Source organism: Schistocerca gregaria, chromosome 1 (assembly GCF_023897955.1).
Source record: "Schistocerca gregaria isolate iqSchGreg1 chromosome 1, iqSchGreg1.2, whole genome shotgun sequence".
Lineage (NCBI taxonomy): Eukaryota > Metazoa > Arthropoda > Insecta > Orthoptera > Acrididae > Schistocerca > Schistocerca gregaria.
The window spans coordinates 682,395,177-682,415,793 of record NC_064920.1 but is presented as its reverse complement, the minus strand read 5'-3'; the positions used below and the strand labels follow the sequence as shown (position 1 = coordinate 682,415,793).

General features: G+C 39.1%; 1 protein-coding gene and 1 long non-coding RNA gene across 5 annotated transcripts in view; one reads left to right on the top strand and one right to left on the bottom strand.

The window, feature by feature from the left end:
* Positions 1 to 14,526, top strand: part of LOC126363523 (uncharacterized) — a 155,407-nt gene extending 140,881 nt beyond the window's left edge. The window contains exon 4 of the long non-coding RNA XR_007566248.1: positions 14,102 to 14,526. This is a non-coding gene — a long non-coding RNA (uncharacterized LOC126363523). The remainder of the gene's footprint in view (positions 1 to 14,101) is intronic.
* LOC126363410 (USP6 N-terminal-like protein) overlaps positions 1 to 20,617 on the bottom strand; it is a 273,601-nt gene that overhangs the window by 202,279 nt on the left and 50,705 nt on the right. For all 4 annotated transcript variants that reach the window (XM_050007960.1, XM_050007962.1, XM_050007959.1 and 1 more), the window contains exon 6: positions 8,271 to 8,417. In XM_050007960.1, the coding sequence (XP_049863917.1) occupies positions 8,271 to 8,417 (147 nt within the window). The remainder of the gene's footprint in view (positions 1 to 8,270; positions 8,418 to 20,617) is intronic.

Sequence of the window (20,617 nt, the reverse complement as noted above, 5' to 3'; positions counted from 1 at the left end):
ACATGTGTATAACAACAAGTCAAAACTCTTCAAAAAATTGAAATTGATATCTGGGTACAAGGTAATTGAGGTATTTTCTGACATGCTATGACCACAAATTATACTCACATTATTGCAAGCTCTTCCCTTTGTGCTCAACCAGAAAAAAAGCAAAGATTGATGAGCATGGTGAATTAAACCATAAATTGAAGTACAGTGGAAGGCTTCGGAATCTGTGAAGTAAGGTGAAAGGAGTCGGAACCTATTGTGTGGGAATGTGTGTTTTCCTTCTGCAGCCAATGGCAGTGCATCATACTCTGGTGATGCTAGTGCAGTGACCTCTAGTGTAATCAGCAGGCGAGTTCATTTTACATGTGCTAAAAGCCTCTTTTATACAATCGACTTTCTTGTCTCATTTGACCACTTGAGATAAGTGCTTCTACTGTAATGTCCCTGGTGTTTTATACCCATACTGAGTCACCTGTTTTCAGTGGTCATTTTCGTTTAGATGTCAGAACCAAAATTGCTGGTGTTCTGAAAGCTGTCTGCTGTGGAGTTTTCTATCTGAATGGGAAACTGAGATTATGGGAGGTTATCCTTTTTATGGAAAAAAATCAAAATATAGTAAGAAAATGCTGGAAAAAGAAGTGACAATATAGCATATTAATGATCAAAGGAGAATTCATATTGGAAGTTCCTGTCAGATGTCACGTGGTAAATTGTCCATACTCCTGAGAAGTGAAAGAATATGAAAAGTGTCATCCAAACATTTCAGAACACATACATTTATTGGCATGAGAATATATATGCTTGCAAACACATCAGATAGTATGTAGAACACAGCGAACACCACATTTTCCCTTTATCCTTAGATCTCGTTTTTCTGCTAAGTGCCACATAACATAGAAAATTATTTTTCACGTCCAGTAATTCTGGGTTTTCACTGTTGAAACAGTTTTCATGAAATATATTAATCTATTTACATTTTTATTTATGTACAGTGGAGGTTCTTTCTCTATAAAATGCAAACAAATTTTTCTTTCGTATATTTTGTCTCTCTTGTTGGAGAACACTAGTAGGAAAAAAATACCAGGACCTTGTGTAACCTTTCAGTGCCCCACTAAAACAAAGCAAACAACACAATAACTATCTTGTTATTAAATTTTCCCCGAGACATTTAAGTCTCATCTTTATCTACGATAATGATACAAGCTGAAGAAATGAATTAAAATTTGTGCCGAGGCCAGGACTTTAATCCCGGTCTCCTTGCTTATTAGGCAGGAAGGAGACTGGACCTGGGTAGTCTGTGCAGCAATGTTGACAATAGTGCTGTGGTGGTGTAATGGTCAGCATTCCTGTCTAGTAAGCAAAGAGACGCAGGTTCAAGTCCTGGCTGTGGTATAAATTTTATATTTGTTTCTTCAGCTTGTATCATTATTGGAGATAAAGATGAGACTTAAATATCTCAGGGATAATTTAATTGTATGATCTATTAGATGCACCTGACGTACAAACCTCCCCCATCATGTCCAACGCTGGGGTGCTATTCCAATGCCAGAGAGCCCCCGGCAATAGTGATGGTTTAGGAGGAAAATAAACTAAAGACATGAATTTGAGTTTGTATTCGGGTGGGGACTGGACCTGGGCAGTCAGTACAGTGATGTTGACCATAATGCTGTGGCGGTGTAATGGTCAGCATTCCTGCTTACTAAGCAAGGAGACCCGGGTTTGAGTCCCAGCCATGGCACAAATTTTAATTTATTTCTCCAGCTTTCATCGTTATTGTAAAATACAATGAAGACTAAATGACATGAAATCACAAAATCCATTTCCATACTAAGAGTAAACTCAACCAGAACCTTTAGTGTTAACAGATGCTGCCATAGTCCTTCGCCTCTGTGCATGCACAGTGTGCAACATACTTGGAAATTTTGAACTCCACACTCGGCACAATCTATAGATCATTGACACCATAGACTCACTCGTGTCGTGGTTGGTCACTGATTCATATGCAAGCAAGAAAGGCGCATGCACATTTAGTAGTTGATTTTGATCAACAAATGGCTAGTGTAAAACTGGCTTTAGTGTGGTGCCTGCACTGGCTGTTGGGTAACTTAAGTCTGCAGCAAATAAAAGCTCCCCAACCGGAAACGCCTGAAGTTTTCTTGATTTTGACTGAGCATATTCTCTGAGACTCAGTGTTTGAATTTAAAATGCTGATGATCGATATTGTTGCTGAATATGTTGCATTGGAGACACACGCAAAAAGACAAGACAGAGTTATAATTGGCACAAGAAAAGGTAATGCCTGGGCTCCTTCGTCATGTACTGGCTTGGCCCAGAAAACTTCACTTAGACTGTCCTGTTTTTCCATTGTTGCCGCAACCTAACAGTAGCCTTGTCATAACTGCACAGTGAAGCCAAATGTTCAAAGTTGTGTTGGCACCTCACTAGGAAGACCCATGAAACGGAGAAGTTTTCAAATTGATGTTACGCATTTTTCACAGCAGATACGAATTGATGGCATACAACAGCAAAAAATGTAAAATCAGAGAATTTACAAGTGAGTATCAAATACAACTTTAGAAAGTTAAGAAACCTCAAATGCAGTACCCGTCAGCTGACAGTGCCTTGACATTCTCATAGAATCTCAGATGTTGAAAAAGTAGTCAGTAAAGATCCCTCATCACCTTTAGTACTGAGTAATTATGAACACAATGTCCATTATTCATAAGACTTTATTAGTTGGATAAAAACATTGAAAATTAATGCTTCCGATTTACTGGTTGGCTTTGACGTCATCTCCCTGTTTACTAGAGTAACTGCTGTTGATAACAGCATTAGTTAAGTATACAATAATCTCTACTCACTTTCTGTTTGATAGCTAATATTTTGGATGCACTGAGTGTCACCATGGGGAAAAAAAAGAAACCATCACAGTTTTGAAACCAAGTGAGTTCTAGTGAGTTCTGGAGATGTCAATAACATATTTATAGTTTGGACGATGGTGAAGATAAATTGGGAGTTTCCTGAGCATCTTAACTCCGTTCATGAAAATATCAGATTTACCATGGAATGGGAAATGGTTGTCTGTGGACAGTTTTTAAATGTGTTAGTTCAGCGAGAGGAGGACAGGCTTTTAGGTTAAGAGTAACACAAGCCTACTCATACCAATTTATACGTGCAGGCACCTATCCGTCACTATTCTTCACAAAAAATGAGCACACTTAAAACCTTTGGTAAAAAGGGCCTCTATGCAAGGTCTGACACCAACAGAACTGATAGATTTGGAAGAAATATTCGATAAAAATGAATATACAAAACACCTCGTTAAGAGAGCACTGCAAGTGAAAACACCAGACCAATCAAAGGAAGAGCAAGAGGAAGAAATGTGGTCTATGGTCTTTCCAGCACATGCGGGAAATGTTTCTTCAAAAATTGCCAGATTAATGAAGAAGCATAAGATGGATGTCATCTTCCGACCACTGGCCAAGGTGGCAGCTTGCCTGGGATCTGTGAAAGATGGCCTATTTTTATGAAAGGTGGTTATTTATTAAATTCCTTGCCACTGTGGTGAAAGTTTCATCAGAAAAACTGCTCACACTGTCCAAGAACAGTGGATTCTAACACCAGAGACACTCCCACCTTCTACAGCCCAACAAATCAGCAGTGGCTTTACAGTGTATTTCCATTGGTCATTCTATGGATTACGAGAAAGTAAAGATACTAGCCACAGCCTCACTCTATTGGGATTCAATGGTCAAGAAGGCTGTGGAAATACAGTTAGCAGACAACATGCTCAACTGAGATGAGGATTTTCTAGTTGACAATTGTTACAATTGTAGAGCCACCACAAGTCACATGTAACTTTTTCTTTACTTTAAATGTTTCTCTCAGCTAACATTAGCACCTTCAGAACTGTGAAAATACAGTGTGTTACACCATCATACAATAAGGCAAATTCACAGAGTCAACTTACAACTGATAAGTTACATTATGTGACTGTGGGCCACTCATTACAAATATCTGGCAGTGTACAGCACCACCACCAGGAAAAAAAAAAAAAAAAAAAAAAACTGAGTAAGTTGGTTGTGCACAGTTAATGTAAACTCTCTGGTCAGGTGCACTCAAAAAGATTAAAAAGCAAGAACATGTTTTCACGTTTAGTTTTTGCACTTTTGAAGATGGGATAATAAAGTGCATCCAGCTCAATAATTATTTGGGCTATGTTGTGAATCTGCATCAATTTACATTTTCTGCACTGTCAGTAATTAAGGGCCTGTATGACCAACTGGGAAAAAGTGACAGCAACTTTACTAGACTGGAGGTAACTGAATGCATACAAATCACATGAATGAGCCATAACCTAATGAATTTAACTACCTCTTCCCATGAACCCAATACGGGTTACTGTCTAATACATTATAAGTCAGTCATCTGGTTGAAATGATAAGTTCAAGATAGGCTTGCAAACATTCTGAGTGAAACTACTTTAGTACAATGAGCTCTTCTTCCATTCTCAATCCTGTTTCAGATTCCCTTCTGACTAGTGACTCATAATCGAATGGTTAAATTGACAGATAGTTCAGAGACTAGTTATTTCTCTAGAGGAAGCACGAAACTAAACAACTAAAACTGATGGCAAGATCTTTGCAAGAGCCACATACTTCATATACAGGTAGACTATCAATAGGAAGTTAGAAAAATTGGTATGCATTTTATCTCTCACATAATGTACACATAAAGGAGAGTGAATATACCTGCAAAGACCTTCATATACATGTTGACTATATACACTCCTGGAAATGGAAAAAAGAACACATTGACACCGGTGTGTCAGACCCACCATACTTGCTCCGGACACTGCGAGAGGGCTGTACAAGCAATGATCACACGCACGGCACAGCGGACACACCAGGAACCGCGGTGTTGGCCGTCGAATGGCGCTAGCTGCACAGCATTTGTGCACCGCCGCCGTCAGCGTCAGCCAGTTTGCCGTGGCATACGGAGCTCCATCACAGTCTCTAACACTGGTAGCATGCCGCGACAGCGTCGACGTGAACCGTATGTGCAGTTGACGGACTTTGAGCGATGGCGTATAGTGGGCATGCGGGAGGCCGGGTGGACGTAACGCCGAATTGCTCAACACGTGGGGCGTGAGGTCTCCACAGTACATCGATGTTGTCGCCAGTGGTCGGCGGAAGGTGCACGTGCCCGTCGACCTGGGACCGGACCGCAGCGACGCACGGATGCACGCAAAGACCGTAGGATCCTACGCAGTGCCGTAGGGGACCGCACCATCACTTCCCAGCAAATTAGGGACACTGTTGCTCCTGGGGTATCGGCGAGGACCATTCGCAACCGTCTCCATGAAGCTGGGCTACGGTCCCGCACACCGTTAGGCCGTCTTCCGCTCACGCCCCAGCATCGTGCAGCCCGCCTCCAGTGGTGTCGCGACAGGCGTGAATGGAGGGACGAATGGAGACGTGTCGTCTTCAGCGATGAGAGTCACTTCTGCCTTGGTGCCAATGATGGTCGTATGCGTGTTTGGCGCGGTGCAGGTGAGCGCCACAATTAGGACTGCATACGACCGAGGCACACAGGGCCAACACCTGGCATTAGGGTGTGGAGAGCGATCTCCTACACTGGCGGTACACTTCTGATGATCGTCGAGGGCACACTGAATAGTGCACAGTACATCCTAACCGTCATCGAACCCTTCGTTCTACCATTCCTAGACCGGCAAGGGTATCTTGCTGTTCCAACAGGACAATGCACGTCCGCATGTATCCCGTGCCACCCAACGTGCTCTAGAAGGTGTAAGTCAACTACCATGGCCAGCAAGATCTCCGGATCTGTCCCCCATTGGGCATGTTTGGGACTGGATGAAGCGTCGTCTCACGCGGTCTGCACGTCCAGCACAAACGCTGGTCCAACTGAGGAGCCAGGTGGAAATGGCATGGCAAGCCGTTCCACAGGACTACATCCAGCATCTCTACGATTGTCTCCATGGGAGAATAGCAGCCTGCATTGCTGCGAAAGGTGGATATACACTGTACTAGTGCCGACATTGTGCATGCTCTGTTGCCTGTGTCTATGTGCCTGTGGTTCTGTCAGTGTGATCATGTGATGTATCTGACCCCAGGAATGTGTCAATAAAGTTTCCCCTTCCTGGGACAATGAATTCACGGTGTTCTTATTTCAATTTCCAGGAGTGTAGTACAGGCACGGCTACTGGTTTCCATACTGGGAAAGGCTGCAACACTTACTGATCGGACCTAACCTAGACTCTGGGCTACGCTACAGATGAATCTGTCAGAACCAAAATTTTAGAAGGGAGGAGGAGGGGGAGGGGGCGGCGGCAATATTACACTCTAGCCAAATATTTACATACTGTATCTTCTTCAGTTTTATAATCAACTACTAAATAACATCAAAAGCTAACTCCAAGATAAAATATACAGATAGCTTATTTATGCCCGAATGTCACATTTCTCGACAGTTTACCACAACAAATTGTACTAAAAGATGCACTTTGGAGAGATCTTTAGCGTGGTGTATGTTAGCTTTGCTGTATGTGCTTAATGTTTTTGGTATTTTCATTTCTAAACTTCAGATTTCAATGTTTTGTGCACTCAAATTGTGGTGTTTTGAGTCCACTTGATGAAACAGTGATGTTTCCACGAGGTCATAAATCTTTTGCTGTGACTGGCTGACACGAGCCATATGAACAACTGCCACAGTAATCTACACACGGTATTTGTCATATTTACACCTGTGTAATACAAAAATATGCATTTTAAGTGGTATGGCACACACGACCACCCAGCTGTATTGTGCACTGCTCTGTTTAAATAGTGTTTATACCTTTGCCTGGATTTACAGTTTTTGTTCTTGATTCATGTTTACATCGGTTCTGGGTGCACCACGTTCCTTCACTTTCTCCCTAACCACAGTTACAAAATTTTACCTGATAAACTGCACAACGAATTCATGTTGCATTGTTTTCGAACTCATGGTAAGCTCCTGTTATTAGCAAGAACATAAACTCGCTGAACTAGTGCATAATACACTCCCAAAAAGAAACTTGCTAATAACGTACGTCACCTGCAGTCATCTAGCAAGGAAACTAAACTAACAGGGCATATTTCGGGCAGGGATATATTTCGCATGCTTTTTTCTCTAATCATTTCTGAAAGCCTCACTAGGTGACAATACTTACGTTACTGTAATGTTGTGCACTCTGGTGATACATCTGCAAACTAATTCCAACAGTGGACAGAACAGCCAATGGCAGAAAAAAAACCCTCTCTACAAAACTATCAAAATAATAATACTGAACATCAATTACTGATGCATCAAAGCATAAGAGAGGTATAGAGAGATAGGGATTTGATGGTGAAGTTACAGCAACTTTCTTCTTTCCCTTTCAATGTAAGCAATGGAACATGCAGGTTGGTAGGACACCCTTAGGCTCAAACACCAGAGCCTTCCGCACACCTGTAAGAGCTGTATTCTGAGGAAGTCATGCCCCCAAACCTCTGCTAGGCAGAGCTAAGGAGCATTTCTAGGCACAATTGTAAGACTAGCTACCACATGCCTGAAAAATATCACTGAAATCACATACCAACAGCTCCAAAAACATAGACCACAATTATTTAAATCTGTTTGGGAGTATGTGAAATGCATTCTGATAATTTAAATTCTATAATACATTGTTGATAAATTTCTATTAATGTATATTTTGGGACGGCTTCACAAAAGAGACTAATTCGAGCCATGCCTGAATGAGAATAATTTATAAATGGACATCGCTTGTAACATAACCAAGTGCAAACTTACTATACCCCAAATGTATTTCGTATTATTCAAGATTAATGTTACCAGTCACAATCATTCTGAGAGGGTAGATCCACAAACTTTCATTTTACAGTACAACTGGACTTCCTACTAAGCCATTAATGTAAGAAAAATATTAATCACAATTTAAAAATCAAAACAAAATCATAACTGCTTTTTTGCCAAGCAGAATACAAGTAAAGCTTTTTAACCACAAAGGTTACAAAACTATACTTAACACGTCTTCATCTCTAGGTCAGTACGTGTGTAAAATTATAGGTAGTAAATACAGTTATATTTTCAACAAGGTGAAATTAAAGTATAATAAATTAGCATTTGAGAAAATGCTAATATTAGAAGTTATTAAGCCAATTTATGCTGTAAAAACACTAGAACTTATTTTACAGTGTGAACCACATCTTATGAAAACCTGTAGTCTAACAAATATTTACCTGCAGAAACTGGAGAATTTCATCCATGCCAAGATTATTGAGTGTGCGCCGATGCATGCGAAGTAAATTTAAGGCCATTGCAGTGATAACACGTTCACCGATAAACAAATAAACATCCCATATTCGTAACGTCAATGTGAATGGAACCTTAAAAGAATATAGAAACAACAATCAATACCTCGAAGCAAAGACAGCCATAAAATTATGTAGCTCACTTGAAAGCCAATGAAACTACAGTCCAAAACACCAAGCTTGTTATAAAAGCACAAAAATAACAATATTTAAAGATTTTAGAACAAAAAAATGTCTTTTCTTAAGGCGATAGAGATTTGCCTCTTTTCCTTCTCATAGATAAACTGATTAATTGGTTGTAAAGAGACTACAATATGTAGCCATCATGATCTGTACCCTCAAGACGCTCAGGTCACATGACGTAGAAAAAAAAAAAAAAAAAAAAAAAAAAAAAAAAATAGAAACCTTTCTCAGTAACAGAGGTCTAATTGCCATGGTACATTAAGGGCAAGTGGCAAATGAATATGTATTCAGTAGAAATGGGTGTTTGAAAATATTATGTTAGTAAAAAGCATTGTAAATTTGTAGATGCTGAAGAAGTGGAAGAACAATCAAAAGGGAAGGAAATGGTAATGCTTGAGGTCAGTGCAGGAGAGGAACACGCTGGAGACTCTTAAGCCTATACTGCATGCTGACCCAACACACTTTTGGGGTAAGGGTGGGGTTGAGGGGTGGCAGTGGGAGGTTTCTTCTAATTATTAGCAGCAATGTCAGTAAACAGTACCCACTGCTATTCACAGTGGTTTGCACTGGAGGAACAGCAAAAACTTAATGGTATGCAAAGGTAAATTCAGCTATCCAGCACTGTAAACATTATGTTAGCAACAATACGCATAACTTGTGTGTCTACATCTACATACATACTCTGCCAGCAACAATTTCTCCCATGCATGGTGGAGGGTACGTTGTACCACTGCTAGTCATTTCCCTTCCTGTTCCACTTGCAAATGGGTCGACAGAAAGCAACTGTCTGTATGCCTCCTTATGAGCCTTAATTTCTCTTGTCTTCGCGGTCCACACATGAAATACACGCTGGCAGCAACAGAATCTTTCTGCAGTCAGTTGCAAATGCAAGATATAAAATTTTTCTCAGTAGTGTTTTTCTCAAAAAGAACATTTAAGTTCATGAAGCATCTACGTCATATTTGTATGTTGATTGAACCTATCACAAGAAATTTAGCAGCACATGTCTGAACTGCTTTGATCTGACATTGTTGGGATCTCAAACACTTGACAGTACTCCAGAAATAATGGCACTAGTGTTCTATAAGTCTTCTTTATAGACGAGCTACATTTCCCTAGAATTCTCGCAGTTAACTGAAATCTATCATTTGCCTTCCCTGCTACTGGACTTCACATACTTGTTTCATTTCATATCAATTTGTACTGTTACCCCTGTACTAAAATCATTTGAATGTTTTTATTAGGAATAGGGCTACATGAAGATCTGGCGGGAAGCTCTCCCAAGCCAATACTTGCGGGAGAGGGTCTCTATCCATACCAACAATGACACTGACAAACAAATTTATATGTCATTTAATTATATGGTGATTCATGAATCTTTTGTCCATCACGTTTCCGACTTCCGACTTTGATAAAGGTCAGATTGTAGCCGATCGCGATTGTGGTTTATCGTATCTTGACATTGCTGCTTGCATTGGTCAAGATCCAATGACTGTTAGCAGAATATGGAATTGATGGGTTCAGGAGGGTAATATGGAATGCTGTGCTGGATCCCAACGGCCTTGTATCACTAGCAGTTGAGATGACTGGCATCTTATCTGCATGGCTGTTACGGATCATGCAGCCACGTCTTGATCCCTGAGTCAACAGATAAGGACGTTTGCGACGTTTGCAAGACAACAAATATCTGCACGAACAGTTCGACGGCATTTGCAGCAGCATGCGGTTACCCTTGACGCTGCATCACAGACAGGAGCGCCTGCGAAGGGGTACTCAACGTCAAAACTGGGTGCACGAATGGCAAAACGTCATTTTTTCGGATGAATCCAGGTTCTGTTTACAGCATCATGATGGTCACATCCATGTTTGGGGACATTGCGGTGAACACACATTGGAAGCGTGTATTCGTCATTATCATGCTGGCATATAACCCAGCGTGATGGTATAGGGTGCCATTGGTTACACGTCTCGGTCACCTCTTGTTCGCATTGACGACACTTTGAGCAGTGGACGTTACATTTCAGATGTGTTACGACCCATGGCTCTACCCTTCATTCTTATCCCTGCAAAACCCTACATTTCAGCAGGATAATGCAAGACCGCATGTTGCAGGTCCTCTACGGGCCTTTCTGGATACAGAAAATGTTCGACTGCTGCCCTGGCCAGCACATTCTCCAGATCTCTCACCAATTGAAAACATCTGATCAATGGTGACCGAGCATCTGGCTCGTCACATTACGCCAGTCACTATTCTTGATGAACTGTGGTATCATGTTGAAGCTGCATGGGCAACTGTACCTGTACACGTCATCCAAGCTCTGTTTGACTCAATGGCCAGGCGTATCAAGCCCGCTATTACGGCCAGAGATGGTTGTTCTGGCTACTGATTTCACAGGATCTATGCACCCAAATTGCGTGAAAATGTAATCACATGTCACTTCTAGTATAATATATTTGTCCAATGAATACCCGTTTATCATCTGCATTTCTTCTTGGTGTAGCAATTTTAATGGCCAGTAGTGTATATATTAGTAAATGGTGCTATATTCATGTTATTTACATTTTAAAGCATCAACAATTACCTTTTTCTTTAAATTTATTGGGCCCTCTATTCCCACTAGTTTGAACCAGTCACCTATAATCCTCTTTTGGTAAATGCTGCGGTGACGTGAACAGAAAGCATATATAATACAATGCTTTTAATTGTCTGGTGACAAATCAATTGCTTTTTAAGTATTACTGTCACTTGTCTGAATTATTTTTTTAGATAAATATTTGTTGTCATTTGTTAATTTTCTTTGATTTCTATAATTAATATAGTGTCAGAAAATGAATCATCTTTTGCAGATACTGTATTTTGCAATTCGTTTATCTATAGAATCACTTTTCATCCAGTCATATGCCTTCTTCCCATTCTCACATCATTGAGTGTTTCGTCATTTTGCTCCAGACACAAAGTTCACTATTAAATAAATGACTATTCATAAACATGGTTATGGGCACTCAATAAAAATCAAATAATAGAATGAAAGTAACATTAATCACAGATGATAATGAAGTACAATCAACAATGGTTTAACGCTCAGTTGCTCATGTGATAACTCCTGACGTGGTTACTCATGTGGATGACAGGCGTCCTCCACACCATAAACAGTGTATTTCAACACTTTGAACAGTGTATATAAATGATTTTAGAAGTGTTTTATTTAAATCTAAATATAATACATTTAATAAACAAATACAGTAAGGTGTACATTAGCTGATAAATATTTTTTCCAATTGTTCATAAATAGCCCCAGGACATCTAGATAGCAGCCAACTTCTCTTTCTCTATGTGAACACCTCTATCAACAATATTATCACCTGAGACATCTCAAGTGCAACCTGAATCAAAAATGTTCAAATGTGTGTGAATTCCTAAAGGACCAAACTGCTAAGGTCATTAGTCCCTAGACTTACACCTTACTTAAACTACATTAACTTATGCTAAGAATTACACACACACACACACACACACACACACACACACACACACACACACACACACCTGAGGGAGGACTCGAACTTCTGGCAGGAGGGGGCTGCACAATCCATCACATGGTGCCTCAAACCACACGGCTACTCCCACCCTGAATCAGTTTTTACTCATGCACAAGCAGCATGATTCAAGTCTGTTGCTCTCTGAGTTATCCAATAACTCTGACAAACTCATTCTAGAATGTCTTCGATATCCACACAATATTACAAACCAATAAAACTCCGATCTCTTGTAACATCTGTTTCTTTAGCATCCCTTTCCCTAGAACATTTACCATGAACTTCATTGATGTAAATTTTAGTACATGTTGCAATTAAGGAATATTAAATTTTCATTCAAGAATAACTTTGTAATTTCTATTTCTGTCTTTGTTATACGAGCTTCGTTTTTGGTTCAGGTAAATGTGTACTAACATTACAAGCTCTTATTTTAACATTAGTAGGATATTTACTTTTCCTCCATTTAGCTATTCCATCTTTTCATATAAGAAATACGTCCTCTGGAATTACTCCTTCCTGTGATTCAAATTCATAATTTTCTGACTATTCTTATTCTGTTCCTGAATCATGACCACATTCATGTACACAATCCTTGTTCTCTGAGTCAGCAACACTAGTGTAAGGATCTTCATCATCCAGCTCTTGCAACCATTCCAGCCATACATCATGATCTCTACTAAACTCTGTCCTAGGTTTTTTACTTTGACATTTATTCTGCAAACTAAAAATATAGAGAATATTTACTTTTTGGAAGTAAGTAATCCAGGTAATTACCTGTAATCAGTTTAGATATGCCTAAAATTATGCACATTATTGCTTTTCTAGATTCAGTAAAACTTCAAAGAAACAAACACTACTTTGTTTCAAATTGTAGCAATAGTGTTCATGAAGATGACTAGTTTCCTCCACACTACAATAATGTTTCATGAACAATGCAAGCAGTGTAACAGAGACAATGATGGCTGAAACTAACAGATGGAGATTGACAGAGAGTTAACAGCATCAAAACAACTGCTGAATGCCCTGGGGCTCAGTTAACTCCAATGGTCACTTCCAGTGGTCCAGAGTCATGAAAACATGGTTAACAGAGTATATGCAGTGATGGTAGAGATGGGCTTAATTATGAAGTACCAATGTGTAAATGTGAGGAGTACTTCCTTATGACCATGAAATCTTACACCTGCACTGCCCGTGAAATGTAAACAGATTTGTGTGTATTGGTTCGATTTATATGTCTGTAGTCAGTAATGTAATTTTCTGCATAATATGTTTATATTCAACACAACTAAAAGGCGGAATCAATGTTTGAGGCCTAAATTCAAAACAATTTTAACTAATGGACATTAGACCTTTACAGTAAAATGGAATGCAAACAGTCTACAAAATATGACAATGTTCCTTTCTGCTTCAAGTACCCATAAGGGAACTTCTATGCTCAACTTTTTACTGCACATGATACATCAGCTTGATCAGTTACATGTCAACTGCATTGGAACAATTTAATCCACAGAAATACTTCAATCAATTTTAAATGATAAAAAGAAGAATTAGTCTATTCAGTATATTATTAAATGAATATGTAGGCTTATTATATGTTCAGGATTAGCCCAAACAGTCTTGTTTTTTTAGTGCTGTCCTTGATAATGTCCAGGTTTCAAGAATTTTATGACTGACATGGACTTTATTAAATTTTTGGGTTATGTGTTTTGGCATCTTACTTTTAAAAATTCTCCTATGGATGGGTCTCTCTCAGTCAACCAGGGAGCAAGCACTCATACTGAATGGGAGGCATGGCTCCCAGTTCCGTCACAACTTTTCTCTTTCATGTTAGTCCTTTGGCAACAAAACAGGGGCAACGTGTTAGTGTTGTTTGTGTATGTAAGGTAAGTCATCTACTTGTTTTCGATCATTTATCTGTCTTTGTTTTTTCTCTCACCTTTTAGCACTGCCAAAGTTTAATGTTAACCTCCAAAAGGAATACATTTTTTTTTTTAAAAAAAAGCTCTGTATGATGGTAACAATGAATATATTTATTGCAGATAGTATACTGGAGAACTTTCTGCTACACAAAGGAAAGGCTGCTGTTGAAGGCTACAAATAAACAGTTTGCACGAAAAAGAAACAATGTTTTCAAAGACCACCTGCGAACAGCTGAACATAGAAGAGACTTTTTTAAAGCCGCAGATGGGAATAACGATGATCTGGAGCATGCTGTTAAAGCAATCACATTTTCATACCACACTGCCTGTCGAGAACTCAGTTCAAAATATCAGACTGCACATCTGAAATTATTAAAAAATTATATGACCCAAAATCTTCATCTGCTAGAACCAAAATTGGCGGCAATTATTGTTATGTTTAGTGAAAAACATCACTGAACAAATAAATTTTACTGGGACATTGAACTTAACACTTTCAGGTAATTCCAAAAATATGTCCTAGGTTGGATCCAAAAAATATGGTAAGACTGTGAATATGTAAAATCTTATTTTAAATTTGGCCTATCCCCCTGACAAGTCTTTACATAACCCCCAGGGGGTAGGACTACCCTTTTGGGGCAGGGGAGGGGGGGGGGATCTATACCCTTGTGGTATACAACTGCTTTAGTTCAACAAATGAAAGCACTACACATGGGTTTCACTCAGAAGAATGAACTGGTAGCTACACCAACTAGAACACCAAAGAGTGGTTCAGTTGAAAGAACAAAAACAAATACTGGTTTCACTTGAAAGATAGAATGAATTATTCAGTCAATATGCAAAATTACAATGAACTGTGTTGACCGCTTCCATTCGGTTGCTCCCACAGAGTGGTTTCATTGAAAGAATGAATGATTAGGCCAACCAACACATGAAGCTACAACCAATTTAATTAATTCTTTTCCAACAACTCACTAAATATCTTCATTCGGTTTTCCCGTCATTACCTGTGTGAGGTAATACTGGATGTTATGTTATTATTAAGCAATGTCATGTTTCTACTATAATGGATCGCTCTGTGATGACTGAAAATGGTTAATACTAACAATTCTTCAAGTTTTAATTCTTTTATAGATCTGAAAATGATCAGACAAACAAATCATCTTATGAACAAAACTTGCAATAATGACTGCAAACCAACTGTGATTAATAGTCTATAGCTGTCTAGAACACTTGAGTTCCTTCCAGGTTTTCATAGAGAAACACCACTTGTAAGGAATTTCCAAGTCCTGTCTTAAACAATGAAGATATCAGTATTGGTGTTTCACTCTTGTTGCTAATATGTTGAAGTCTTTGGTTATGAGAATGGAATCATATGAAGGTATAGTACTGCTCAGCATTCACTGACTGGGGTGTTGTATACACAAAGGCACACAGACATACCACTATATGTTTATGAGATAGACATTTTTTCTTCAGTGGAATGCTAAGCGATAAGGAACTATTAGAGACTCAGTAACAGAGTCATTGTTAATGAAGATACCAAACACTGTCGCAGAAAACAGTTACACATGCGACAAAGCCCAGCCAGTACCTGAGAAGATGGGGAGTGACCTCTCATTGATATCTCCTTCCTACTGCCTTTTCAACACTATAACCATGTGCAATGAAGTATGTACGGAAAGCACTACCAAAGGAATGGGAATAGAGGAAAACAGCAGCTTACCCTGCAATAGAGCTCTACATGGAGGGAAACATCAATACATTGAGTTTGGGTCATTCCTAGAGGCATACATGAATGACCTAACTGGCTAAGGTGACTTTTCACAATAACCACAAGATTTGTGTTCAGATTAGAGGTGGATCATTTGCAAATGATCAGGTCAAAAGGAATGGTTCACTAAAGTGAAGGACTGAGGAACAACCTCAGCCGCAGTCTGCCTCATTCCTGAAATAGCTGCTCACCGTTCCCTTCGGTCACAATTGGTCTTGTCGGCCAGTCTAGCTCCCCTGTACCCATTCCTGCCTTGGCCAGACTAGTTCTTTCCTTAGTCACTCATGCCAGTTCCACTGCTCCTAGTTCAGTATCTCGTTGTCACTCGTTTCATTCACTGCACTCCCCTACTGTCATTACAAACTGTTCTTGTACTCTGGACTTATGGTTCTTTGTGTTTTATTGAGCACCCATAACTGGTAATTTATGAGTATTTTATAATTACACATCTTAAATAAAAATTACATTGTATGTAATACATATCTTTTTTCAAGTATGACAGAAGATGTATTTAGAAAATCGCATTTTTTAAAATTATTTGTACATTTTTTTATGTTGTTGTGTAAGTTCACATAAAACTTATGAATTCTATATTTCTTCCATAAACAAAATGTGACACTTAGGAAGACTAATTTTTCATGTGTTGTTGTTTCTTTGTGCTACCAACCAGTTTGTTTCATTTTCTTTGTGAAAAAAATGAAGTTGTTCATGATTTAGGCTTGTTAGGAAATGGAAAAGGGTACACCACCATTCAAAAAGACACTGAATGCCAGAAGATAGTATTTCCTTTTAAACGGAAAATTAAAAAAATAAATAAATAAAAAAGATTGTTTAGAAGCAGATTTTAATCCAAAAACCTTTATACTTTCAACTTAATTATTAACTGCTGCATTAACATTAATAACACAGTCTACAAACCTACTATTTGCTAAGCTTGTGAGAAAAATTCTCTAGCTATCTATGTGTAAAGCATTACTCCACTAGAGAAAATTAATATGATTTTTTAGCAGGAAATTTAATGTAGTTCAATTTTTTACAGGCATAAGTTTTCCCTAGAGACCGTAGTTTTTGAGTTATTACAGATAAAAGTACAACAGTGACCAACAAATGTTGCTCTCCCCCCCCCCCCCCCCCCCCCTCCCAAAAAAAAAAAAGTATCCCCTGCCAGTCAGAATTGTTAATATGTTGTTCATGGTAGTGTACAAAACTTTGTGACTGCACTAATTATTTTCCATATTCCTTGATATTTTTTGGTCTTCACTGACTGGACCATTACGTATCAGCATAGCTGGCTGGCTATTTAACGTGCCCTTGAGGGTAAAAAGAAAGAAATACAACTTTTGTAAACATTATGCAAAACTTCATTACACGGACAATTCGGTCTACACTTAACCCACGGGAGCACAACAGTTTTGTAATTAGAAAGCCAGATAAACAAAACAATTTACTGTTAGTTTTATGATGTAAAAATTCACAAAAATGTTTGGTAAAATTTACACAAATGTCCTACTTTACTTAGCATTTGCAAGTGCACAATTATGCTGGTGGCATATTAGCCCTGTCAATGAAGACAGCATAGGTCAAACATGGGAAATAACTCGTGTAGTCACAAATTTTTGTACAATGGTAGGAGGGAGTGCATGAGCAACGTATTAAAAACTGTGACTGGTGGGGGTCAAGAGTTAGGTGCGTCACATGACGGGTGGACCGCATTTTTTAATATTAAGTTAAATGGGTGAAATATGCATCAGATTACCAGCAGTGGGCTAGCTGTGGATTCTTCTTTTATTTTATTTTCATATACATTTGCGCATAAAATTTATATTTTATGTGTAGTAGTAAGTAATTTACAGAATTGTTGAATTTCATATTCATTTCACTTTCAACTGTTAATTGCTGCCTGACTACCTATGCTCACTCCACTTCTCTTCCTCAAATAACTGATCACTTATTTCATGCACAAGCCCTGGCCCTCCTTTCAAATGTTGGAGTGATAAAATCTGCCCCACCTCCCCAATTGTAAAGATCTTCAAAATGGTGGCATGGGCTAAGTTTTCATGATTTTGGAAAAGAATAGTCTTTTTATTGTAACTGGTAATGTTATGACAATCTTTCAGCATGTTTATGTAGTTGCTGCCATTGCTGATACAAAGCGTCTAATTTTAGTACACTGTTTCTCAGGTCCTATGTTGGAAGACATGATATCTACAAATGCATTTTCAGTTCCCGTAAAACTAGTATGGCACTTTGATGCCTACTTAATATACACACCAACAAAGTTTAAAGGACATGTAACAGAATACTGACCACTTATTTTTTATTTTTTCTGTAAATAATGAGGACATCTTCCCTCAAAAGTGAATGTGACTGGGTTCTCAGGTGGTCTGCACTGGGTCATCAACAGGTATAAGTTCTATAATTACCCTACTTCCATTCAGCCAGGTGGCTACTGTGATGCTTTCTGAGAATGCATTCAGCTATGGAAATCAAAGTAAACAACCTGTCTAGATTAGGTAATCAACAAATTTATCATGCAATCATGCAGAAGTGACACTTGGCTGGACTTCTCTGGATGTTTCAGATTTTTATAGTCCAGGAGCCTCCCTTCTGCTTATCAGTAAGTTCAAATTTCATACACCTCATCTCAATATGGAATGGAGCTCCAGAAAAGAAATCATAAATTTTAGAAAGAGTCACATAAGCGCAGCCAAACAACACTTCAAATTTTTATCACTGAGTTGATCAACACCATTCTCCACTATTCAGTTTTCAATTATTTTGATTATCTGTAATTTTAGATATCAATATTTATCTGTAATGGTAGACAATGTACACTGAGATTCTCTTTAAAACTTTTCAAGGTAACTTGTAAAGGCAAATTAGTAATGAGATTTTAACAATATTAAAGACGCTAAAATTTTCATATTCTGGCATTACATTATGGTATCACTTCAATAAAAAGATGTGGCTTGAGGGGTATGCAAATATTTCAAAGTTGTCATCAGTATTGCTAGAGGTTCTATGGGTAACTTAAAAAGCTATCTCACAAAGAGACATCCTCCAGTGCCATTGGGAAGCTTGGGTTTTTGACCTGGATCTCCACCATCAACACCTGCAGGAACAAGTTCTATAATGTCAACTGTGTTTTACCAGTGATCCACACGAGCCTCTAATGCATTAGCCTCTGCCTCTGCTACAGGAAGCAAAAAGAGTGAATCCATTTGCAAAGTTGATCCGTTACCATCGAACAATCTGATCTGTAGGATACCTTCATTTGCCACCTTTGAACCTGTTTTGGTAGGAGTAGGGCAATCATGTTTGACAAATTTTGTCAATATTTTTAAGCTCCCAATTTATAAAAGCAAAGAAAATGACATTCAGTCACTTAAAATGATTTGTAAGGGATACCATCCCTTCAGGATCATGGAGGATACAGAATTTAGGAAGTTTGTCTCCCTACTCTGCCTAATCAACTTCCTAGTAGGAAACACTTTCCATCAACTTACTGCCACAACTATCTAATCAACTGTGCAATAATTTATATGGAAAACGGTTTTTGAAGGTGGCAGTCACTTTAACAATTGACTGGTGGACTTTCTTGAATAACCAAAGTTTTACTGTAATTACTGCACACCATTACACAAAAATCCCTTCGAGTGTACCGAGTTGCCTGGAATTTCACCTCAGCATATTGCTGAAAATATAGCTTTTTTCTAAAAAGAGAAGTAATCAACTGGTCAGTACATAGCTAAATGGTGGCAGTTGTAAGTAACGATGCAGCTAACATTGTTGCTGCAGTCAAAATTCGTAAATGAACTCAGGTGCCCTGCTGTACCCACACTATTTATTTAAGTGTCAAATCAAGTATAAAACTGTAGTGACTCCTTCCTTTCCCTCCATCCACAGCAGCAGACGACGGGCTGTGTAGACCAGAAACCAGCTTCACAACACCCTCGTGTGTCGCTCCTGTCAGGGGGAGAACACAGACGGCACGCTTTCCGGACATTAGGCATGCCGAACTGTCACTAAATCAGTCTCTTGTTCCGCTCTGATGAGGCAACATTCCCAGTTGTGCTCCCGGTAACTCGCCAACACAATGTCATGTGGCCTGTGTCATCATCAGCTGCATTATTGCCGGTGTATGCATGAAATGCAGAACTCCTATCCCACGCTCGTCACCGTTGTCCTCTTGTGATCCATTTAATGAGAGGAGTGCTACAGCTTTTTCTCCATGGCGCCTTCCTGAGCTGTGTCTTCTCGAAGAAGTTCTACTGACTAAAGGAGTATGAAGCCCAATGCCGGATGCCTAGTTCATCCCCCGGGTATTAGCAATTGGAGTACTGCATGCACTGTAGTGCAAATAGTGCAGTGAAATGCAGTGCATGCCAAGACTACTGTGCTGATTGATTACTATCTTATCCCTAGCAGTTTTAGTGTTCCCTTGCCACCAAGCGCGCCATTAAAGCATTTTTTCCCACCCTGCTGATGACGCCCAACAAAGGTTGTAAGCCACCTGTGGTCCAACCAGTCCAGACCATTCTCAGTTAAGAGGTATTAGCCCATTTTGAATCTTACTGTAGCCATTAGCTTTTGGATTTGTAAGTCAGAACCAGTAGGTGTGGCTCTTCCAGAGTACCCCTTCATGTACTACCATTTTCTTAGCTAGCACACCATGTAAGCACGTGCGCCCCTCATAATTCATTCCATCATTGATGACCCCCTGTAAACTATAGCACTGAGTCTCATTAATGGTTTTCCTTTTTTCTTAATATTCCAATTAGCACAACCCACATGGTTGCAAAATCACTTCCCACTAGGTCAGTCGGACGCATCCAGCTTACCAACCACCCACCCACCCCCTG